Raw genomic sequence first — 26044 nt, forward strand, 5'->3', positions numbered from 1 at the left:
CAATCTTCATCTCATCGGTCAAAGTTCATTAAACGCTATCATAAAGTCGCGACTCTCGTCTCTCCGTTTCTCTTCTCCTTATTACGGAAACATACTCTGGTGACTAATGAACATCAAATCACTTTGAGATCACTTGAGATGTAAGTCACGGAGACGCAGAGCAGCCTCTTCCAAGCACTTGAAATTCCGCGGCTTGACACACAGTCAAATCTTCGCGTAATTCCACCCTGCAGTGGTGGAATCAGGGGCTGCTTTACGACTCGCGGGATGGTGACGGCTACAAAGATGTGCCGCGGATGGTGAAAATCAGTCCAATTCCTTTTTGTATCTCACCATGCGCGCCTCGCCGCCTGCTGCCTGGTGTAACCCAATAATTCGGAGGAAATATTTTGCGGCTATAGATCCAAACGGATTTTCGGCGCGAGTTACGCTTGCCGCAGATTTATATTACACGTTTGAGTCCACCACGGGTACCTTGCTTCTTCATACCGTCTGCGCCATAGTTCCGATTCGAAGCTTTTGGACTCTATCCAAGAGTGTCTAATATAACCGTTCAACCACAAATGTTTGAATTTCACCTTGAGCGTAGCTAGGTACGGTCCATATTGTTTGCGGCGTGCGTGGGAAATGGTATTTCCACATCGAAAACGGTACGTCGTTCGTATTAGTTTCCTTGATAAGATCTGCCTTGAACTTGAAACGAGTCAGCTGCATCAGGACTGAGGCAAATACGGAAGCCTTGGTGTTGGCTTGAGCGTTTTGAAGGTTAATATGGGAGAACTCCATGTCAAACACTAAGGTAGTCACCAATTAGGTACCGTTTGCAAGATAATCACCACGCAACTCAACCCTGAATTATTTAATTATGCAATTTCATGAATGATATTCCCTTGGATTCAACTCAAATAGTTAAAGCAATTACTCAATAATCAACTGCTGATACCAGCTTTCGCGAAAATGCAGAATGATAAACTTGTATGCGCTTACTAAGAGAATCTTTCGTCCTTTTTAGAAATTCGTAAACATTCGTCTTGCTTTTTGATTGGAAGAAATCCAACATTCGTCTTAGTACCGTCTTGCGGTGGATAATTTATGTGAATTCATTTTCAATAGGCGAAACATGAAATAAAAGAAAATCAATAAATATAGTTGAAATGAAGTCGCCGGGAAATCAGAAATAGAAAACAAATTACCAACGTCGAGAAGCGTCGTTAAGCTCGATATCAATCTTCAAATTGACAATTTGCATGTGCCCTCGCGGTCACGGTGTTGGACGACGATTCGTCACGTCACAAACGACACGGGGATTAACTCCGGAGAACGAGCAGTAAAATAACTCTAATTTTGAGGAGCTCATACGACCCTCGTATACATGATGCCTACATGTACGTCCCAGTTTTGTTGCTCACGTACCAAGCAGTATACGAGACGTGAGCAATTACAGGACCTTCCCAAAGCCCAAGATATCCCAGGGACTTAGTTTCACGTGGTACACACCCCTATCTGAATTGCTGAAACCAGCAGCCTGGGAACTGGGACAACTAGTATGGAGCTTCTGTAGTTTCACGTACCGTTTCACATGTCTCAGACCAGGAGTTAGTACGTACAGTTTATCGCAGGACCAACGCACGTCTTGGCGTTTCATCACGAGATGAATTTCCACTGCTTCGAAACAACTGCGAAATGCATATAGGTATAGAAGTTTCGGTCGAGGTTCATTTGCCCCTGATTGTTAGTTATGAAAACGTGATTAGAAACGAACCCTGATTAAACTATGATTCGCGTGATTTTGGCATGTAACGAACTACTCGTGTAAGCACGGAAATTCGCACAACATGCGGTACGCTTACAGTCATCGGAACGTGTTTATTGGCTTTCAAACTATCGCCGGAGAAGAAAGCGGGGCTGCATGTGACAAAACCAATCGTTGATTTACCATTGGCTTTCGTCTGCGCGACATGAAGTTTATTGCCTCGGCTACTGTAATGCTCGACATCCGTTTCACACGGCAGTTAGACGGGATATTCAAAGGAGTCGAAACTTCATGCAAATATCATCTAAACGTGTTTTATCTTCTTCTAATATCAGCTATGCCAATTCCGAACATTAGTTAGTCGATGATTTAACGGCAAGCTGCAGGTCTAGGTCTCTATCTCATACCGGTTGGTGGAAATATCCAGAAGAAATTTGGTGTCAAGATGATCGTTACATAGAATAGGCTGCGAAATAATTTTGGCTTTTTTTTATTTTCAAACTCCGCTTCAAACGCACGTCTGTGCAGAAAAAAAATAAACCGCGGAACCGAAGTCGGCGGGAATTGTGAAAGTTTCGGTCCCTAGGAAATTAACCTCGAGTTCAAATCGTTGAATAAACCGTGGCTACTTATCCTCGAGCAATTTGCATAGAACCTACCTGACCCACCCACCTGCGAGTGCATTTTCGCGTAGAGCGCAAGTGTGTTTATCGAAGCGCGAATCTGTCCCGGAATACATTGGAATACTGTACGTCTCGCCCGTCGAATCCGCGTAGCAAATTCCGCTTTCCTCTTCTACGGTGTTCACTCTGTACCGAGGAATTCTAAACACTGTAAGGTTTGACCGAAACCACCAGAAAACGTTGAAAAGAAAATGAATCAATTGAAATGAAATTAAAGTTTAAAGTTTAGCTGAGTTTATTGTTCACCTACGGAAGGACAACTTTTCGAAGCGAGGCATGCCAGGGTGAGATAATTCTAAAATAGGTACTTTGCGAAAGTTACAAACTAAGCTCCTTATAACTTATTCCCATGCGAACCTTATTCTGATCTTCGTGCGAACGTGGTCTGCAATAATCGAATCGGTTATGGTGGTGGAATGACTGGTTCGAATTTTTACATATTTCACGCTTTCAAGGTATTCCGACAACGGTTCGTCGTTAGCAATAGAGACTTAAGTTGAAGTTTGATGAGACCCTAGGGGGACGTTTTCGCGCGATGTTTGCAAATCACGAATTGACCGTGTGGGTCTGGCGTAAGTTATTATCAGTGCACATGCAGGTCTGTCAGAAAAAGCCGCGGATATACGCGGGCGAAAAAAGAACATTGAGCTTTGCGCAATTGTCCGAACAATTTAAAGTTGAGCAACGCACAGCGTTTTACGATTATATACCTACTCGTGCTAATAATTTGACCAATTGTCCATGACGCGAAACGCGAATGGAATATTAGTTATGAAGGTACTTATTTTCGTCGACGAATTATACTTATTCGCGAACCGATGGTGAATAAAAATTGGCACATTATAATTATATTCGATGCTCTGTCGCCAATTGACTGTCTGCGATTGTTTATTTCAAATTCGGCGAATCGTCGGCTGAGAAAACTTACGCAATTACATTACCGTTTCCGCCAAATCACTCGCGACCGTTCCAATTTAGAAAATTAAATTCTCTGCCACGCGTTACCGACGTGAATCGAAACTGCCCGGTACTTCGCACTCTACGTTAGTAACGACGACCTGTAATTCGAATCCACTTCAATCACCGTATCACGGTTCGTAAAGGGGTTAAAAAAATCTGCTTCGCAGAGTGCCCACGGCGGATTGCGAAATGGCACGAATCAGTCTGTTGGCATTTCCAAAATCTCGACATAATCTTCTTACGGTAACCCCACTCTCGTAACCCCGAGTCACGCAGAAGTGCTTCCAAAAATCCCAACTCACCGGCTTTCAGGCTTATTTCGCCCCGCGAGTATAAATTTTTAGGCAGCCCTCGACGATGATATATATATACTCGTACGTGCCACTCATCTAATAAATTTCTTCTCCTTGCGCATCAATCACAATGAAATCTGAGTGGAATGGAAATCCAGATGCTACAGTTGATATTGCGGGTGAAATTGCAAAGCACCGATTGACTTTTTAGTGGGTATGAGAATACCGCTGCCGCCTCTAACCAAACAAAAGCAATTTGCAATTTATCGAAAGTGCAATGGTGGGGTTTAAATCAGATGCTAATCAGTTACATCAGTAACCTAGTATCCTAAATTTCTAAATTAATTCCCTGTAGCGATTGTTTCGACGTTCCCTGAGATGAGCTGGTTCTTTGGTCTTCATCTTTTTTTTTTATCACACCTCTAACTGACTGTCGGTAAATTCTGTTCCATCTGCCCAGATACATGCATTTTCTTTGTGTACAAAATCCAAATCCTAATATATAGTAGCAAACTTTGGTGCACATTTAAATGGTTTAATTAGTGAATGGTCAAAGCAGGGTCTTTAATAAAAATTGGGAATAAAATAATAATATTGACAACATGATGAGATAATGGAAATTTTCTGTCACGCTTTGTTCGTATTTACCAATGCTCGCCTGCTGCCGCACGACGCTTCCTTGCGTACCATTCGAGCACCGAGGTTCGCAGCTCTGCTAATACCGACATTCGTTGCCTTACTTTGAGAGTTGAAGAAGGTACGAGTTACCGTTCGAAGGATCCGAGTTACCGACTTATCAACGTATACGCAGTCTCTAATTCAAGGTTGGAAAGCTCCAAAATAGATGTCATTTTTGCCCGCAATGATTAACTGCACTGAATGTATGTTGAAATTGATTTGCAACAATCATTAATCTCTAAAAGTATCGTACTTTCAACATTAGCGTTGCTGTAAAATTGTTAGTATTTTTTAGAGACACGGGGCAATTAATTTAAATCTAAACTACTTCTGATGCTGTGTTTTATAGTCATTATGCGGAGAAACAGTGTTTCGGACACTGTTGAATTTCTTTTTCAAATCTAAAATTATCCGACATCGATCAGTCATGTCATGTCGTTCATTTACGTATCTAAGACACACGGAGTAAACAAACATTCAGTAAAATATTTATTTTAACAAATACTTAATTTAACTTATTTATTTATTTATTTTTCTTCTCGAGTTTCCATTCGGTGAAAATTTCCTATAAACATTTTATACGGTAGAAGTTCAATAAAGAAAGCAATTAACAAAGCCGAAGGAGAAGTTGGACCTGAATAAAGATTGTATTCTCACTTTGCTCACGCTGTTCACTCGTGCTCTGCTATAGCGTGCCCGACGTAACTATAAAAATTGAAGGGATGGCTGAACCAACGAACTAAAACGATTCGAGCCTTATTTTTATCGCCGTTTCAAACTACCTGCCTCAGCCTTTTCTACATCTCGTATACCAGTGTTGCTATTTTAGATAAACAGTTCGAGGCTAAAAAATAATTGTTTTACACCTACAACTTTTTCAAAGAGGCATTCGAACGTCTCTGAAGAAAAATTTCTTTCTCCGATGACGCGCGTATACTCCAGATCTCATTTCCCCCGATTTTATTCAACATCTCGAGTAATTCCATCTTATACGCAATGACTTCGCCGGACGTATTCAAGCGACAAATCATAACGCAGGTCCCAATTACCTTGAACGTTGAATGCATACGATGCGTTTGCCAAGATAGCAATAAATATAGGTATCATCAATTTATTTTCTCAAAATACTTGCCTTCTACATCCTGGCAATTAACCTACCCCGTTAGCTCGCTTTATAACGACACGTGGACCTCGCGGTACCTACATACAAATTTTTTCGACTTTCTAATAAACCGCGCAAAGTTTTCTTTGTTATTTTTGCGGTGGTTTTCGCAGTGTACGTATTCAAGTGTCCGAAACGACTAGAATTCAGATAATAATCCAGGATGTCGATTAGTTATGCGATCTGAGAGCAACACCTTCGGCATTGGCAAAAGTCTGAATATATTACCAGGTATAATAAAGTCGCAACTTGCTACATACGCGCGACAACCTGATACCACCTACCTACCTAGATTCAGAACCGGTGCTAAATATATCGTCATTCCTATAATACGTTACGTACCTACAGATAGCAGCTGTTAACGTATATTTCTATCTCTCCGTAGCGATGTGAGAATAAATTTACCTGCGTACCTCGAAAATTATATTCGCGAGCGAAGTGAACTGAACTTTTTAAAGTTCACTCGGCGATGCGTTCGTGCCCTATTTCACCTATTCAGCCCTGAACTCAATAGGCGTTGCGAAAAGTCGAAATTTGACACGATTTACAGAGTTTTCTTATGTAATGAAATGGATGTGCTGAATAATAACGTGAATTGCCGTTTTTTCATCGCATTAATTTCTCTCCTGATAAAAGTGTATCATCGATTTAGCCTCAAGCCTGCCAATTCGAAGAGTTGTAAAGTTCAAACTAAACAGATCAAACATCTCAATAGAATGTTCTAGATTTATTTGTCGATTACTTCTTTCCTCAATTTTAATTCACCGAGCAATGACCCTGGTTTGCAATTCAATGACAATATCTGGCACTCTTTGGCTGGTCCTAAGGTTTTGTACGAAGGGATTTGAGTTTATTTAACGTTGAAAAAATTCTTCTTTCCCCTCGCTCAAAAGCTGAGCAATGATGTACATTTCGCGCTAACGAACCGAAACGTAGTTAAAATCAGGGTATTTCCTGGCTGCAGGTGCAGCTCCATGGAGTTAATTTTGTCTGGAAAATTGTGCTCGCTGCCAGAAGTCAAAGGACCAGCGGCGATGCGCTATCTTGCCTCGCGCATATCGCCGCACGCAGCTGTATGGCGACGAGAGTATAAAGTTGGGAATGCCATTAGTCGGACCGTGAATTTGAATTCTGGCCAATTTAAATTTCGCATACTAGTAACCAACTCGAAGCCCATTTGCAAAGACATACCTTTTTCATATACGCAATTTGTTAACGCAATCGAAGAATGTCAAAACTGTTTTCCGAACCGCGTGCTTCCATTTGTCTTCCTGTTCGCAGGTCTACCATGCATGATTCCCCCCCTCCCCGAATATTTCTCCGAATTTTGATCTCATTCGAAAAGTGATCCAATATCGCAATTAGCCTGAATTACGTCTAATCTAATCTTTCTTAATCCCTACGGCTTACTTCCGAGTCGTTGAAGTACGAAATGGCCTCGATTCGTGATCTTCGTAGTTTCGAAAAACGAAGGCCTTGATATGCAGAGAAAACAAAATGAATAAAAATCGCTCCTCGCATTATTGCGAACGTTGAAATTAACGTAGCATAGAAAAGCCTGTCGCTGAATAGGCATGGAGGAATATTCAAGCGTGCTTGAAAAACTCTTGGTAATGATGCGAACGTTCTTCTTCACCGTCGAGTGAAGTGACAAGTTTGTTGGTGCGTGAATATAACTTTTTTTCTTTTAACTTTTTCCAACAAATGTTCATATTTCGAGGAGCAATTTCGGATTTAAAACTTTGGTGCGCTCGGATGCAGCGGAAAGGAGAGATAAATATACGTCACATGCTGAATCACGCGATTATTACATCACCACGATGGCACTCTCGCCAATTTGAGACACTATTTATCTGTACCGGTTCTAAACGTATGATGGAGAATTTTCGCGATTCGTTGGAGGCTCGACGACATGTGCTTGAATAACGGAAACGGCCAGTAATGCATGTATATATATATGGATATATATATCTGGCGACGGGACTCATGAATAATATTTTTCAACCGACGTCTAATTAGCGCTGAAATTTAATTGGTCTCACCTTTTGCTCCAAGTGCCTGCCTTGTTATAAAGCTGGCAATACACTGAACCGAGCCATCGACGACGGTAGCGACGTAAAAGTTGAACGATTATACGATATAAGTAACTGCCGATGACGTATGTGAATTGAAACAATTTGTCCGACCATCGCGCCAAATATAACGATAAAGGGTTATTTTAACAGTACGTGTGTTACAAGCCACCGCTTTACTAGAAATTCACATTTTCTCGCTCAATTCTTTTTCGCGCTGATACAGAACTAATTTACGATTCGTGATTGCCGATGATATATGGAATATCGTATCGACCCACTTTCCGAGACTTTGTTATCATAGGGTTAAAACATCCTCGGTAACACGCAACAAACTTATTATACGCGTCTGGAAATTTACGATTTCTTCGCAGCATCATACCGATGATCAACTATTTCCAACCGTGCCGCTTGTTTGCGGTATTCGTCTTCGTTTTTAGGCCACAGATATTCGGATAACTTTTGTTGTTCGCATACGGAGTTGAGTCACGTTGAATTCTGCGTAACTTCTTGTCCTTTTGCCAGAATGAAATTCGTCGGTCGCGTTGATACTTCCGCCGCGCAGTCGATAAATTCAGACTTCGCTGAACATATTGTTGAAGTTACTTCGAATGTTCCGATTTAATTACGGGGCTCGGAAATTGATTTGTCAAACCAGTGTGGTCACTTACATTTTATCCCCAAAAGTTGCGTGCCGTTTGAACTCGACCCCCAGCTAGTCCACAATTTTGTCAAACCTTTCTTCTTCTACGCGGTTGCGTAAAAAAGGGAGCCATCGCCGTAAATAAGGCGTGTTCAGCATAACGCTCGGTATAATGCAGGAGAGACTGAGGCAGCGATGGCGTCGAAATTTCTGAAACGTGTCTCGTGTTAGCCGCGTGTTGCCAAAACGAAAATATAAAAAGCTTGTAGGTATACGATAGGTTTATGACAGCGGGGGTTTTCATACTGGCGGCTATGCTACGACTTACGCCGCGCTGCCGTCCCGTGGTGATATGGTTAATCCGTAAGGCTGGCAAAAACACCCGCAACACGATAACTAAATGAATATTCTGTCGGAATTCTATCTTGTCCCGATTGCATTCCGACGGTGTAAACAGAGCTTTAATGACGGAGTAGCTTGCTGTGACTGAAACGTAATATTGTCTTTTCAACAATCCGGTTAGAATGACGGCTGAAATCGTCATCTGCGTCGCGTACGCTGAATAAAATACTACGATTCAACTCTTGGAGTGTGCGCTAATTCAAATCGGACGCATCGTAAGAACTGCCGATCGCATAGTTAAGAAAGAATGAAGAAATCGGGACGAATCGTGAATGAATATATCTCGAAGATTTGCGACGAGTCAATAACAAATTTATTTCTTGTCGTGTAGGCGGGTATTGTCCGCAAGAATGTTTCTCCAAATCAATCGTACAACGAGACGAAGATATTGTATTTTTTATAACACCTAAGACCAAGTTATGTAGCGGAGATGTATAAAAGAAGGTATATAAATTTGTGCCCGAGGAGAGACAGAAATAGTTTATCGAAGTTGTTACGATTCCCTTGGCGAATAAAAAGAGACGGGAAAAAGTTGAAACGCCGACTAAAATCGTTAAGTGCGAGTATTACGGGTGACAAGCCAGTTTGACGTTTGCACGTAACTTTGGATGTTGGGGAAAGAAAAAATAAAAGAAGAAACGATACTCTTCGTTTTATTAATATAACTTGTAATATCGTTGTACGTTCGCCAGACTCGGATGATCGGTATCTGCGAATATCAGCTTGGCATAAGCTCGTACCTACTTTCGTCGAAACGAAAGTTCAGAACTTGAAGCACTGCACATAAAACTTACGCGAAGAAAAATTATTTTCACGAATTACCGAACGAGTCCGTTGAGAATTTTTTCACAACGCTGTAATACGTGACCGGACGATGCACGACGAAAGAAAACGAAGTGCAAAGATTAAAAGGAAAAACTTGCCGGGGTGGGATTATGATATACCGAATCGCGGCGGCGAACGAAACTCTCTCTCGGATTTAGTACGCGGGGTGGGACGAGCTCTGGGATAGGAGGGAAAATTGAAAGAGCAAAATTAGTTGGAAAAATCGTCGACGTTTGATAAATCTCTGGCGTACGCGTACGTCCAGCAACGACGACTGCAGTAAGATTTCCGCGAAGGAAGGAAGGAAGGGAGAAAATGAGAGAATAAAAGTAACCAAGGTATTAGGTACCGAGGTTGGTACGCGAGGAGAGAGCACCAAAAGAAAATCAAATAAACGTCGTAGGAACGAAAATAGCAACGGTGTTGAAAATAATCTGAGAGATTCTATAAATACAATACGACATTCAGTCTTGAGTGGTGCGTCGTGATGCTCAGATGGCTATCTGCTACGAGCCTTCTCTAAACATCGATTAATTCCTTTATTTATGCAATAAACTATCGACCGCCGATGGTTCTTTTACAAGGTAATATCGAAGCAGTATCGCCACGCGATTGTTTGCCAACCAACTTTGGGCGCAAGTTTATTCGTGCGATAGTTTGCGCTTGTTCGCCGCGTGTTCCGCATTCTGTTTAAGCCGCGTCAATTAATTAATCAGCCAAACTAATATACGACCTTGCGAACTGGCAATCAGTGGAGAATTTACCCAACGAATTTCATTACCCGTCGACAAATATCTGGTTACGTTTTTGGTGTGTGAAGTTTTGTACCGAAATGTGAAAATATAAATCGAGTTTATGCATGGAAGTGGGTACGATTCACCCGCCGAGCGATCACGCTTACTTGTCAATCGATGAGAACTTGCAAGTTGAAAGTTTCAAGTGAAATTGCCCAATCCCACTGGTGCTGGATTAAAAGATACCACGATACGGATTTACTATCCGGAAATTCGATAGCAGGCATACTCGATCGCGACTGATTTCAACTTTTATGTAAGCTTCGCGTAATCCGTGATATTTCGAGAGTCTGCGGATTAACGCACCGAGCGAACAAAATCAGAGTTCGCTGAGTAAAAAAATTGAAAATGGAGAAACTCAGCATGGCGGAGGTGGCCCGACGTAAGGATAAGAGACGACGCAGGGGATGGACCGTCGTCGTCGGCCACGAAATTCGGTAATGCCACAATTCTCTTTCATAATCTTTCTTCTTCCCTATCTCGCTATCTCCCTTACTTTCCTGCATCGTCTTTTCCGCGTTATTCGGCTTTTACTGGAAAGGACCGTTCGCTTTTCAGGTCAAGTTTGTTTTCACAGTACGCAAAAGCCAAGACTCGCGTCGACATGAAGGTAACTCCTCACCCTGGGAGGCGTGCTGTATTATGTGTTTCTGTGACGTTATTCATTCGATGTAAAACATACAGAAATATACCGATTTATATGCTTACACATAAATAGGAACAAAAAAATCTGCAATACATTCTGCAAACATGTGAAGGGCGCCCCACGTATCAACCCTTTTACTTCCAACCTCAGTCGCACCTCGTCTTCCAGTCGCATTTTATTGAAAAATTGTTCACGAGTCTCTGCATCTCCGTGAAAAATCTTCAAAACTTTTTAATTTTTACGGAAGGTCCGGAAATTGAAAGCGTAGTCTGCGATACGAATGCTTGTGAATAAGGAAGAGCAAATCCGCCAATGAGTTGAGATGCACTGCGACACTTATTTGCAGCTACATCGCAGCGATAAATGATTCCACGAGTCATTCAAAAGTTTATCCTTTTCCATCTCTCTTTATGAGAGATGATATTTCAATTTACTCGAAGTAACTTATCGTAGCGATTAAGAGACCTTCAATGATAATAATAATTAATTACTCCAACGCCGCTTATATTAACCTCTGAATATATGAATCAAAGATTAAAACTTTTCCAATTCCTAATTCTATTTTTTCCCTCCTTCTGTTTCAGGTAAGTTTTTTTCACCTATGCGCAATTTCGGGTTCCTTCGAAGAATTCTGGTCGGTGGCACGTAAGTTCTCCACCATTTTTTCGTGTTCTTTTTTCACGTGGTGAGTATTTTAATTACAGCATGTAATTTCAAAATCTTAAGACAATTTTCTTCCATGTCCTACTGATGTTTTCTATGTGAACATCAGCTCTCCAAAGACTCACTTTGTCTGGATGATGTAGAAGGGTGATTTACGCCTGGAAATAAAGAGCCGTAATGTGTTAGTAGAAAATACACACATCATTTTTACGACGCGTATCTAGATTTTTATGAGTAAACAGATTAACTTCTTTATTACGGACTTACGCGAGCCGCTATTCTCCGAATATGACCAATTAAATCCCTGCAATTATCTCTGCACACGGTCGAGTATAATGTCGTGCTCTAAGATATTTTTTACTCTACACCGCGGATTCTACTTTATCCACTATATTCCGTAGATATTGGGTAGAAATTATTAGAGTCCCCCCCCCCCCCCCCCCACAAAACGAGAAATTATCAGCGACCATGCTGCCATCTTACCAAAGAACGAGGTATCCCGCTGCCAACAAAACTTTACCCGCAGAGTTATATTTAAGCAATAACGCGGTAACGCGATACATTCGCATTACCGTCTATATGCGCAGGCTGCTTCTAGTTCCGGTGAAAATTTGAGTGAAAATTTTGTGTGAACCGTATCGATTAATTACATGACTCAATTCCACGGAAATCTATTTAACCCAAAAAATAAAAACTCGCTGATCCACTGTTAACGAAGTTATATCTACACTTGCAACCTTGGTAAATTTTAGCCGTTCACTTCATGCTTTGAATCTGATTAAAAATGTGAGATTCCTTGCCGTATTCTAATTAGCTCGCTTGATCAGACTCGGATTTACACAAGCGATCAGCTTGCTTTGGAAAAGTTTCGCGAATTTCCCAACGTTTTTATTCTGCTGATATCTGTGTCAAAATATTATGATCAGTCACGAACTGCTTTTTTTTTGCGATATCAAACACTGCGGTTGGCCGGTAGCCAAATATTCATGCGCATACGAATCTGCTCTGCGCTATTAGAGACGGTGGCAATAAACGCGAATCCACGTGTGCAGTAGCGACATTTTTTTATGCGAAAATAATAGAGTGCCGAAACTGACAAGCGATCGCGATTAATGATATGTGATGTAGCAGAAAGATTGAAAGATTGTGAGATTTATGATTTTTTGAGGAGAATGATTCATTTTCCAACATTTTATTATGTTTTGAATTTTGTTTTTCATCATATTTACAATTTCATTTTGCTAAATATAACTAATTTGCCTTGAAACGTCACAGTTCAAGACTATCCCAGAATTCGTTCAATTTGTTCGGATCGATATCTCCGCTTCTACGAAATGATTGTTGCCGTGGGCTCTCCAACGACCCCGGTTCGACACCAGTATCCTTACACGGCGTAAGGATTGAGAACGAGTAAGTCCATCTTTACAAGCAAAGTTCAACCGACGAATTCGAAGACCCTGTAAAAATATCAATGCGCGTCTACTTATAACTAGTTTTAACCCCGCGGTGGGGCCAGGGATCCATTGCTTATTCCGTCTACTTATTTTTGCTGTGTAAAGATAAAGTTTGAAACTGAAAGAAAAAGAAAGTCTCGGAAAAGATTGGAGACGGATGCTTTTGCTCGCGGGTCTCCTTTTCATCCTTTGCAAAAGTTCCGTACGGTTTAGGAAGCGGAACGAAAAGTTTCGTGAAAATAAGATGAATTGAAAGAAATGAAAAAAATGAAAAAACACCAAGTGACGAGGACTGATATACGTGCATACAACTCCTCGCATAAGCCATACGCGTACGAAGCTTTTTTCGCAACACATCCGAGACCAGATCCCGTCGATTGCGCAGTAAGCCCTCCATTGTGAGGGGGTTATAAATGGTTCCAGCTGGTTCCATCAAGGCCAGAAAAATCTCTGACGAATTCTGCGATCTGGAAAATTTTCCTCTATTTTTTCTCTCCGTTGAGTTTATTTTTGTTTTCCTCGAATTCAAAAGAAATCAAATTAGGTACCCTCCGACCGATTAATCACTTTATGCGTAGACGCCAGAGTTACAAATTACTCTTCTAAACATAGGCGGCCGTTGATGAATTATTTACGACCTACGACGATGTCAAGACGAAACTGCGTATCTACGGTTCAAAGTGTAGGCAACCGAACTCGCCTTGCACGCGGCAGTTCAGACGTACGTCACTGTAAGAATCTTCCCAAGATTCTAGCAAAGTGCAAGAGTTCACTCGACTCGCAAAACCCTGCAGGCTCATCCTTACAGGCGGGCGCTTCGAGGCATGCATGGTACTGTCATGTCGTAAGCGGTTCGCTCTGTTCTTTGAGAACATGCCTGATGACTGCGTTAAAAGATAAATACGTACAGCAACTGCGGGAATATTTGCGCTGCAGTTTTGAAGGCGAGGTAAAAAAGCAGGTAATTAAAGCGAATGAACGACCGTTCCTAAGACGATTCGCTCCGGTATCGCGATATTGCACTTTCAGAGATTGGCAGATGCATTTCATCGATTCCCTGTTGCGCGATGGACTGATAAATTGAATTATTCGCTTATGTAACGCGCTTGACTTCTCTTATTCTCGATTCTTTTAAAAGCAAAAGCTCCTCCAACGATGCAGAATATCTCAACTGTTCCGAAAATACAACCTGCGTGACATATTTTCAAAGTTTAACAATCCAAGTCCGAAAAAAATCTTTTATGTCATAGATCATTGGATGTATGTGAATTTTTTTCAATTTGTCCAGGCACTTTCCGAGACCAAACAGCGCAACTTCATACAACGGCATGTTTCATACAATTTTTCCGTGCATGACAAGCAAACGACAGATGTTCAAGTCCCACACATATTGAAATACTTTATACACACATAATACGGCCTGTATCCTAGGGTTAAGGGATGTGGGCGCAATCGGATCAAAGGTTCGACACCCTCCCCTATCGCGAAGACATATCGATTTTTCGCAAAGCATTATCGGCCGCGAGTTTTCGTTAATCCGTCTTGTAATGCTCGCAAAAATGTCACAACAACGGTCACACAAACACACTCACCAGTGCGCCACTGGATATCAGCGTATAACTCGTTCCGGTAAATATACACTGGATGTGCATACACCGTACGGAGAGATTAGATACGCACAGCTGGTATTCTCGGCGATGTATTTTTCATCAATTTTCCCTCCCCTCAGTTTAGGATGCTTCTCTCATTGTTCTCATCATTTTCAATCAAGTAGAGTGCACACTTGTTAATTTATACTCGTTGCTGTTTGCGCGTAATCAAATATTCGGCAAAGCGAACCCACCGCGCGATGTTCTAATATCTCGAGTTTTAATCGGCAAGCTGCAGATCGAACCCTTTTTTTTATACAAAAAATAACACCGGTGCATACTTTTGGCCATGCAGCGGTAAAATTCTTCAAGTTTTCAGTTCGCAGCAAACACGATTGCCTTCACTTGAGCCCATATCGAACTATCGAATGACAATAAAAGCATGCGAGGAACGAAAACAGTACCTACGTAGCTGCGTTGGCAACGTGACCCAGAATTATACACAGCGTCGAGTGGCTGCAAGGAGAATCCCGGTTATCTTGGCTCTCATATACGTCTGGCTATACCGTCCGAGAATTTATTAAATTATCCTCCCCGTCCGTATTATTCTACAACTCAAATTGAATCATTGATCATTCGGAAACGCAACTTTCAAACATAACCCAATCATATTACATCCGGACCTTCGATCGGCCTTCGACAGCGCGATCAAAAGTCTGAAATTAGTGCAAGGTAGGAATGTGAAAGACTTTTTATTTCTTTCTTTCCTTTCTATTCGTAACATCATTTCCGACAATCCTGACAGGTTTTAAGATAAGTATTAGAATAAAAAATTCCTTGTAAAAAAAAAAACAAAAAAAAAACTAAAAAATTGCACTCAAAAGTTTCCCGATTCCGGTGAAACATTACCGCATCACCTAGGCCTGCACAAATGAACTAGTTAGAACGAGGTCAGAGCCCGGGGATCTACTTTATCAAATCTCAATCTTGCGCGATCTTTCCACCGAGAAAATGGGGAAGAAAGGAAAACGAGAAAGAAAGAGAGAGAGAGAGAGAGAAAGACTCTCGTCGGGTTCTAGGGCGGAAAAATAAACGCCTGTCCGCGGCGGGTAAAACTGGAAGCAGCATTCCTCGGCGAGGGCAGGTCAGGATCTCGCGCAGGATCCGCAGGATCACGTTCGGAATCGTCGAGGCTCAGGCTCGCGGCCTGCACCAGCAGCATCATCATCATCATCGTCATCGGCAGCGGCGGCAGCAGCAGCAGCAGCAGCAGCAAAGCCCGGCTCTTCACCCACACGGCAGCCTGTATGCGGGAAGCCGATCTGCGACGGTGTGCGAACACGTCGATCCGCCCCGGCCCCCCAGCAGTGCCGTGAAACGCTCAGTTCATGAGAACGCGTCGCGCGGTTCGGGCGCCCTTTTTGCCCCTCTGTGGCGGCAATTGTACACCCTCGAAAAAACGCGAACGGGTTGCCAGATTGGAAAAAGAGCTTTGCAAAATTTTTGAGGATCGCGATCGAGCCAACGCGGATGGATATAACGTGCACGTAGTGATATTGAAGTGAATAACACGGATGAAAAGCCGCAGCATCCTGCATGGATCTAATTTAACGGAAGAGTGATTTGCGAGCCCATCTAGTACGAGAGAGGTGAGAATTCGCGTAATTTTTACGACGTGTGGTTTGTTCTTTTATTTCGTTTTTTTTTTTTTATTCTTTGCTACACGCAGAACGAGTGTCCGGAGTCATTTGCGAATTCAGTAAAAACCTAATAAAAATGATTTGACAAAGGCAGCGGAATTTCGTGCGTCGGAAACCACCGATCGATTTGTGTCAAACACAACTCGCTTATTGCGAGAGGTCGTGTAGGAATCGAAACCACGTGGGATCGCGAATAAATTTATTACCCAAATAATCGAGAGTGGCTTTTTCGTGTCGGGCAAGAAAAGGTCGAATATCCGCTAGAAATCTGCGTATCGCATCGCTGGTTATCAGCTCGGTATATATATAGGCCTTTGACAGTTACGTCTCGGCAAATATTATGTAACGGAGAAACACTCGTTGCCCGAACACCGCTGTTTTGTATCACCATACTACGACCAGACGTTTTTAATTGGCGATTTTCAAAAAGGTTATACATGTCCTCTTCGATTGTCAGACCTCAATTGAAATTATTTCCGACGACGAAGTCGCGCTGCGATCATGCTTCTAAATTTAGACGCTTCAGATATTACAAAACACCGCGATTACCTTCGAACATTTTTTTCTTCCCACCAGAATTTTTACGTTTCTCGCGATTGTTCCTCCTCGCTGAATCGCAGGTCGTTACATGAATCGACGGTTGAAGCTCAAGCCCAACGCCCTTGATCAAATAATACGGAAACTGCCTAGAGGTGGTTTATCATAATTCTACAATACATCCGATATTTTAAGAGAAGTCACAGCTGCGAACGTAATCCTGTACGTAGTCGACGAAATTCTTCCGAATCTTGTTTTAAATTCTATTTTTGACCTGGTGAAAATCATAGCTTTTCACTTGTAGCTCTGCTTACTTACAAGCTTCTCTCCATTGTGGCTACGATCGACTTACAAACGGTATACATGTTTATACGTGCTTAATTACAATCTATAACAGAATGAACTCGGTATGTTTTTGGTAAAGACAAACATACGCGTTACTTTATATAGCAAATATTGCCGTACTGAGTGATACTCCATAATATTTGAAGTGATTTGTTACACGGTTTTGTTTATACCGTAGTAAAAACAAATTCTCGCAAACAAAAATAACTCAGGAATTATACGGGCTGTGCGAAACGATGGTTTACTCGGTAATTATAACGAGTGAGGAACGCGACACGCGACGAAATAAAAATCAATAAATACTTGACTGTTTTGTTTAACTTTACACTGTGTCCGGAAATCGTTTCAAAAAAAAAAAAACAATCGTTCTTCAATTCAAATAAGCACGTAACGAGAACAGGGAAAACTGATACGACTTTTCCATTAAAGCAAGATAATTTGAAATCCCTTGGTTTATAACAATTAAAACTTACATTTAATTGATATCTCCAGATCCCGCAGGCTCTTGAAAATTGTTTTACGTTATATCTAAAGTGACTCTTGTTCCGTTCAAATATACTTTCTCTGCAGGCAGATTCCAGATGTACATTTTTTCATCAGAATTACCTTTATACATGCTTGAAACGTCATTTTATTCAAAATTTTGCGTCGTTCTCCAAACATGATCTGACTGCGTGAAGTTTTCATCCACTACTGGGTTTTTCGCACCTCCGCTCTTTACTATTTCACTGTCGGTAAATTCACACCGGGAATGTGGCGTAAACAATCCCGTACCCTCAATGGAATCCAATGGTAGTTTTCACCTCTCTGAGCACGGGTATATAACGTATGTATAACCTACATGCAAATTTGTCCAAATATGTGGATGTTTACCAACGTGGCACGCAACCCGCCTCATTCGTTCTTTTAATATGCAGGCGAACGACCGTCGTAATCGTTTCATTCTTACAATTAGTGCAAAACTTTATCGGTAAGAAAATAGCCAAAGTTCAATGACAAGTATCAGATATAATATTACGTCTTCATTTCTTCGCCAATGAATATATACGTATATATACATCAGGGTGGTTAAAAAAATTAACTTTTTTTTCAGTGCCACATTTTTAATAGTTGTAGGAAGAGGAAATAAAATGCCGGTTAAAATTTCAGTCCTTAATATTAATATTTAGTGATTCCTGAACGCCATTTTTAATTTTCCACTCGATTAGCACGCGAAAATAAATTCACCTTCAGACCTTTTTTTTGTAGAGCATTCAATTCCATACAAAAACTTGCAACGGACATTTATGTACATTGCTTGCTTACTGAGCTACAAAATTCTGAATAAGAGTAAAATTATTTTCGCGTGTTAATCAAATGGAAAATGAAAAATGGCGTTCAGGAACAACTAAATATTAATATTAGAGGCTCAAATTTTAACAGGCATCTTATTTCTTCTTTCTACAACTATCGAAGGTGTGACTTTAAACAAAAAATCGTGATTTTTTTTAACCACCATAATATATACGTATACGGTGAACGGAAAATGTTCAGTTAATTGATAGCGGGTTTGAATGGTTCGGTGGGAATAATTTTCACCTTCCGATTCATCGTCATTCCGGATCAAAAATTATCGTCGTTACTTTTGCATCACCTACCGTTCTTCTTTCCGCGTAGCTATCAACGAATTACTCGTGCTGCCGTAATATTGAATAATGAAATGATAGGGAAGTGGTAACTCTTTGATTCATCTTTCATACGCTAGGTATGAAATTTATTGCCCATTACGGAGCAGGGATGGTTTCTCCTCGGAACACAGTAGCTTTTGCATTAGCTTCTGTAACCTCCCTATGATCCAACGAGCTTGATGCGAGTTTGCTTGAATTCAAGGCAAAGCAGTTTTCCATGCTCGACAATTTTCTCTTCTTGACAATTTCGTTGTCCAATTATAACAGCGAGAGTTTTATTTCTTTTACGCGGTAGTCGAGGAGGCGTGTACCTTGTGTCTCATGCTTAGAATATGCCCTCGAATATTGCCTTGATTCTTACATTCGCTCGAAAACACGGCGATAAAACTGCCGAGCTGTGTTAATTTGATCGAATCCGGCTATGCGTTGGCGCAGGAAAGTTAAACGATGCGTGAGTCATGTCATGTTTCCAGAAAATTGTCAGATACATATTTTCTGAAAGATTTTCTCACTGGTATTTTAACCGCGTACTCATTTTATCGCGAACATTGAATACTTCCGTGCGAATGATTTCGCTTCCATGCCAGGCTGAGAAGTTGATTACTCTTTAGTGCCTATTTTGACAGGCTGTTTATGACCCGGCTGTAGATAACGACACGCATACAAATGGCATTGAATTACAAGCGGGCGATCGATCGAAGTTACTGCTGAAATTGTGAGACGGAAAATCCTGGAGGATATTTAGGTGCACATGATTATCGTTTCTTTTCATACGCAGTTACATATTAGGCGAGTTAAAGTCGCCGCTGAGCCTGGTTACTGAAAAGGTTTTCATTTGCTGAAGTATCGTTCATGTTTGCCAAAGTGAGGTCGTACGAGATGGGGAAAAATATACGTATATCTCACTTAGGTAGTAAGTGCCACCTGTCAAATGCTCCACATAACCACTCGGGTAAAAAGTCGACAAAACGATACACGAACAGATGTTCTTTTGTACAACATCCGCGGATGAACGTTGCGGAACGAACGCCACATTCCGCAGCGAAACCTGCGTTATCGATTTGTCCAATTCGTTCCTTCCCCAATCGACCGGACGATCCGGTATCGAACACGGCTTCCGTCATAGTCGGCATTTCGCAATCTCGATATCGAATCCGCGAAAGTAACGTAAGAGTTTCACCAGAGTTACGGTAATTCGTTTTCGAATCGTTGAGCCTACCTTGTTGTTCAGTTAAGATAATACACATTTAATCATGATTATACCTAATGTAAAAGAAGGTGCCGTAGGATACTTTGAATAAAGAAGTTAACATTTATCTAACCACGCGGATCGCGTTTCAGCTACGCTGCGAAGGGTATACTTATTCTTATTCATGTCCACCACCCACAATCTCCGTTATAACGCTACCGGAAAAACATTTTCTCCAATATTTCGCAGCCGTTGAGCCGGTGAATAAATGAATGAATCATTTTGGGACAGGTTCGTATATATTTTCTGGGGATTGATTGATCAATGGGAATAACATCTTCGAAATATTACGTCACGGGTATTGAGAGGGCATTGTTTCAAGGATCACCCCCGTCAGTATCAAAGTAGGAGCTTTTTTGCCGATTATAATCTGTCCGTCGGTTCAGCGCATCGTTTTGCCTGGGATTCTTCTCTCTCGTTCCTCGAGTATTAATTACATATTAGATCTGAGAAAAGCAGGTCATCCGCCGCCGGTTCAGCTCTCCTATCACTCGTGAGTGTTTTATTTCATACATATCACATATGTATAAACAGAGGCGAGTAGAACTGGAAGCTGACATCGAACGATACCTACACACTCACTACGTATATACCGCGTACGGGTTGTTTGTGTCCCATACGCGTGCGTGCATGTGGACAGGCATTTTATAATACACCCACTCAATAATTCATGCGTTTATAAATTTTTCAGCACCCCGTTCCTGTCCGTCCTCGTACAATACGTACTCGTACGCGTATGTACCCACGGTTCGAATCGCTACTCTTTGATACGGATTTATTTTGGCAACGAAGAAGAAAGTAAGCGGAAAAGAGGACGGTAGTCACCCCTTTGCAAAAAAACAAAAAAAAAAAAATATCGACTTCTTCTCAAACTCGCACTTTATGCCCAAGGCAACCAAATGCTCTTGTCTCCGGTCTTGGCAAGAGATAAACTCAACTCTCCCTAATTTCGAGCCTTCTGAAGTGGGCGTTCCATCACCGTGAAAGACTCTTACTTACGTCTTAATCATGATCCCAGCTGGGTGTTGCGTTTTTTAAACTGATATTAATTATCTTTTACACGGAGTAGCTCGGTACCTTAGAAAAGTAAAGCAGAGTACAAGTCCACCTGATAACGACCTTCCGAGAGCAACGAGATATTACGCGGAGTAAATTTTACGTTCTACGTGCGTATCGGTTGAGATAAGAATCGGAATAGACGCTGTGTGTTTCGAGAAAAGAAAACAGAATAAGAAGACGATTCATCTGCAGATCTTCTCAGCTCCTTACATAACTGACGAGTCTCGAAATATCGGTTTGGCAGACACGAGAACACGCGATGTGTTTGGCACGAGGTATGAAATAAGATGAAAGACGGCGTAATGTAATTTCATTTGTCACTTATACATCGGGAGTAATTATTTGCTGAGAAAATTTTCGGACTCTATTAAGCCAGAAGGCAATTTCACTTGCAAAATGACTCCCGAAATCGTATAATATACGTATATTTACAACGGTCGACCTTACAATAATACGAAATAATGAATAACCTTTCATTTTTTCAGTATTCTAATTTTATGCTTTTCGTGTTCTCTCATCCGACGACGAGTAGAACTTTCAATTAACGTGCTAATATTTAATAACACCCTTTTTTCCTGAAATATTCCACCACCTGACCCACGTAATTGTACAGTTCACGATTACAATGCTTTTCCCCTAAGAATTTTATCGTTCCTACCAACGTGCTTTTCTATATAAAGATCGTTATCTTGGAAAAAAAAAAAATGTTCAACCTAAGCTGGTTTGGCCTGTTAAACTTTAAAGCACCGGATTTGCTTTGTAAAATTCAATCCCGTTACTTAACGAGTTTATAATACTCTGTAAAACTTATTATATTCTTGAGTGCAGATAATTAACGGTGTCGCCGAGTAGATGATTTATAACCTTTATACAAGAACGGCTCTCAGTTTCCGATGATTTAATTATTCATTCTCCGCTAGCACTGATCAAAATGTGAACTCTGCCGTCGAGTACTGATCACGTATTTCTGAGGACAATTTCCGTAATTTCTGTGAGAATCATCAGTGCCTTGAAGTTCTGGAAATTGCGTCGATGGGAAGGCGAGCAACGGGGACCAATACACGTTGGTAAATTGTAACTTCGCAGTAGATTGAGCGCACGTAACACAGCTGTGATTGTAATTGAAACAGAAGCCAGGGTGCAGTAATATCTGTATAATCAAAGCGAGAATTAGACGACAACGGTTGGATAATTTCGTTCAAATTCGCCTACGACGCTGTATGAATTTTTTCCCTTCCAGCGCCTCGATCACGATTTCATTTTGAACTTGTACGCAATAGAATTAACAAAGTCTAAGCCAAACTAATTGTAAGCTGTAATCTCGAGAGGTACCGTAATTGATGTAAATTTTTCATTCAACTTTTTCTTTGAACATCAGAGCTGTCGGGCCGATATATTTCAGATTTTAATTATTTTTTTTTTTTTTTTTTTGCCCTCTCGCTTTTTCACTCGTTACTTTTGCACTCTCGTTTCGTTTTGTCCCACCACGGAACCGTTGACGCAATTAGAACGGGGTTTCCGTCCTTTATTTTATCCTGCAAAGACAGTGAAATGGTGAAAATTGAACAACGCGTTACCTCTGTACGTGCAGATATACGTGTCGAACAATGAGAATAATTTCCGTCTCTTGATTCAAATACGCGCGATGCATTCACGATTTCGGGGTGATGAACCTTCAAGCAGCAAAGCAGCGCGCGCATTGTACGCGACGTGAATATTTTTCGCCACGTATTTCACAGCCTACGTGTAACAAGTCGGGTGATCTGCCTGTCTTGCTTTTCCCATACAAGTATACATATACGTATTAGTACGTATGCATATGTATACATACTCCACTTCGGATTCGCAAAGTATACGACGGACGAATGTTCGATTTTTCACGGTCAATTACTTTTTCAATTGACGCAAAAGTTACGGTAGCAACAAATGAGTTATTCGATCAGATATCAAGGGCAAATTTTGAAGGAAAAATTAACACAGCTCCAACGAGCGAGTCGCTTAGCGTTTGTATGAAAAATTTTTTCAATCGTGTAAATGTTACTTTGCCGCACCTAAAAATATCCTCGTTAACACTCGTATTTATATAACGTGAAAATTCGTTGATGTGCGCAGTTGAAGTCTTACCCGTACCGACGAATAGCGACTCGTAACAAATTTTTACATACTCGTATGCTTCAACACCGTTAGAAGATCAAACCTGCAATTTTATATGCATATCTCGTTTTAGACGCGTGTATTACGTAGGGATTGTAAGAGGAATAGGGGGGATTGGAAGAAAAAATTTCGCTGCGACACCTTTTATCCAGTTATGTACTCTGGAGTACTTGTTGAGTGTGGAGCATCTGAGAGGCGTAGAATTCCTTGATCCCTTCCGACTGACAAGATTCCGGTCCCTAAGTAAACGGTTAAACATGCAGTGGGTTCCTCGGTTTCTGAAGGATCACCCGTCCAACGTCGATCAGCGAGCTACACGACAGGGACTGAACGCGTAGTCGTGAGTCAGATTCGTATAAGATCGAAACGATGTAACAATCGTGACGAATTGCGGATAGGGACTGATTTTCTTGAAGGTGCAGCCTCTTGAAAAATCTGAAAAGTAGAATCCGTACGGTCTTTTTGAATTTTCGCAAAACAGTTGATAATGATCGTAGTACGAGAGCTGCAGAGATGTAATGAAAATAGATGAAGAACCTTTCGATGAAAATATTCCTGGCTTAATATTTAAGGGCCGCAAGTCGTCAAGTCGTCTGTTCGAAAAGTTAATTTTATTTATGAATATTGAATATCCGAGGTCGCTAATTTATCTCCCAACGAGCACCTTTGATCTCGGCTATCGATGGAAAAAAATTAAATTTGGCGATGAAAATAAAAAGGTGAAACGAAATTAGCTACTCCCGAATCGTATTGCCGTAAGCTTGGATCGGCAATAACCACGTTAACAGACGCGTGTCAGTCGATTCTTAATCCATTCAGTGATTAATTATTTCTACGGAGAAGTTGGGTTATAGAAAAGCTAACCTACAGCGTGTGTCTGATTGAATTAAACCCACGGATCAACTCTGTTATAATGCTAATGATGCACGTAGGAGTACGAATAGTTGACAAACAATTTTGCGTTGGTTGTTTCAAACGGATGCATTGTAAAATTAAACACGTTCATTCGCCGAACGATACAATAATTGGTATACAGTTAAGCAGTAAGGATCATTACCGATCAATTAGAAACGTTTTTGTGTATCGATAGTTTTACCGCATACATTTTATTCAAATCCTGAACTTACGAAGCTCAAGCAACTGCGGGCTTTCAATATTGTCGTCAGGTTTTTCGTTCTCACGTTTGATTAATACCAAATATGGATCCTCTACGAGATAAGGATCTATTCGCGTGTTCCTTCATATAGGAATTTCCGCGAAGTCGAAACCTTGTTCATCGCAAAATGGAACACTAAGTTCCGTTCAATATTTAACCCCCGATGGTGTTCTCAATTTCCATCGCATGATTCGAGCTCATTTTCAAACAACGTTATAGTTGCCGGTCAATACATAGAATAGATACTGCGTTCTATTTTCGTGTTCGAATGCAGTGTTGCGATGCGCTATTTCCACGAAATCACGTCGTTCTCGTGGAATTTAAATTTCTCATACTAAAAATCCGATTTCTACAAAGCGTTCTTGTGAACCCATTACGATTAGATTCAGAAATTCCAGCTGTGTGCCGCAGAACGATTAGATTCATTCCAACCACAAAACAATGCACCCTTCGACTCTGGCTTGCGAAAATACAAATATGGGAAAAACTAGTCGAATGATAAAATACGGCAATTCAAGTGTATTTTCCATCTTCGAATTAAAAACAGTCAACGTTGGCCTTCAGACGCTTGTTGCGAAGCTCGCTTGTCATTTACAATCATCGACTAGACACACGTTTTTGAATATCATTCCGCGCTTACAGAGGAGTCCGAGTTCAACTTCAACGGTATTGCTCGAGCGGCTAAAGTTCTCAATTTTGACAGTGAAAATAATGAATAAATACAATAAATTGAACACGAGTAAATGACGAACACTCTGTATTTGAGGACTGGCTGAATCCATTCTTCTGCTTTTTCTCTCCATACATACAGTATTTAATTTATTTTTCGCGCATGCCAAGTCCTGCCGTTTCGTGTATTTTGATACATAGATTACTGTAGCCCGCGGGCTAACCACGCAGCGACGTATTCTCCCGACCATCGGACGTCCTGGAGAATCCATCCACTGTTGTGGAAAATTCCTGATAATATGATATTAAACTGGCTTCCCAACTACACGAACGTCAATCTCAATGGCCGAGGGAAAGAACAGAAAGAAGAGGAGGGGAAAAAAAAAAACAGATACGAAAAGGGAGGAAATAAAAGCAAAGTCATAGATCCGTCTTGTGACTTGCCAGTTCTCATATTTGTCGTGTAATAAGTACACGATCATTGAACCGTTGGTCTATCCGTCTCCTGCAGTGAGAAAGCTGTTATTCGAGCTTACGGATTGTTTGGATTAGTTGCAAATTGGCTTCGACGGAGCAAAAAACCGTGACAGGTGAACGACTAATGTAGACAGCAAAGGGAAAACAGCCTTGGGTGTTACGTGTCTCTTCGAGATTTTGGTTTCAGCTTACCGAGTTCCTGCAACTGCGAGTGACGCGATTAGCAATTCCGATAGCGGAATCGGTGATCCCGGAGCTCGATGCCGCTAGTCGAGTACGGGATCAATTTTTCTTTTCACAAACGAAAGCTGACAGAGTTAACAAGGGATCCTGCTTACAGGGATATCGATCGACGGGTTATCGAATACGTTGATTATTCAAATGCGGTTTGAGGCGAGATGAAGGCGTAGTCGC

The 26044-nt window shown here is 41.2% G+C and overlaps 2 protein-coding genes across 14 annotated transcripts in view; one reads left to right on the plus strand and one right to left on the minus strand.

Moving 5' to 3' along the window:
* LOC107225786 (cAMP-specific 3',5'-cyclic phosphodiesterase) overlaps nucleotides 1-26044 on the plus strand; it is a 278042-nt gene that overhangs the window by 112932 nt on the left and 139066 nt on the right. For 3 of the 10 annotated variants that reach the window (XM_046738545.1, XM_046738546.1, XM_046738547.1), the window contains exon 1: nucleotides 16027-16266. The exons of 5 other annotated variants lie outside the window; for them this stretch is intronic. Coding sequence is in view for 1 of the 5 variants with exons in the window: in XM_046738555.1 (XP_046594511.1) it covers nucleotides 10614-10702 (89 nt within the window). In the remaining 4 variants the exon portion in view is untranslated. Of the gene's footprint in view, nucleotides 1-9965; nucleotides 10703-16016; nucleotides 16267-26044 lie in introns of those variants that run through there. 2 more of the 10 variants (XM_046738555.1, XM_046738544.1) reach the window with 2 other exon arrangements.
* LOC107220240 (elastin) overlaps nucleotides 1-26044 on the minus strand; it is a 98629-nt gene that overhangs the window by 61964 nt on the left and 10621 nt on the right. Inside the window, exons 1-2 of one of the 4 annotated variants that reach the window (XR_006904111.1) lie at nucleotides 8573-8958; nucleotides 8273-8454 (exon numbers count right to left, since the gene is read on the minus strand). The gene's annotated coding sequence lies outside the window, so the exon portion shown is untranslated. Of the gene's footprint in view, nucleotides 1-8272; nucleotides 8455-8572; nucleotides 8959-11543; nucleotides 11733-15085; nucleotides 15226-26044 lie in introns of those variants that run through there. The other 3 variants (XR_006904114.1, XM_046738565.1, XM_046738563.1) reach the window with 3 other exon arrangements.

This window comes from Neodiprion lecontei, chromosome 4 (assembly GCF_021901455.1).
Source record: "Neodiprion lecontei isolate iyNeoLeco1 chromosome 4, iyNeoLeco1.1, whole genome shotgun sequence".
Taxonomy (NCBI): Eukaryota; Metazoa; Arthropoda; class Insecta; order Hymenoptera; family Diprionidae; genus Neodiprion; species Neodiprion lecontei.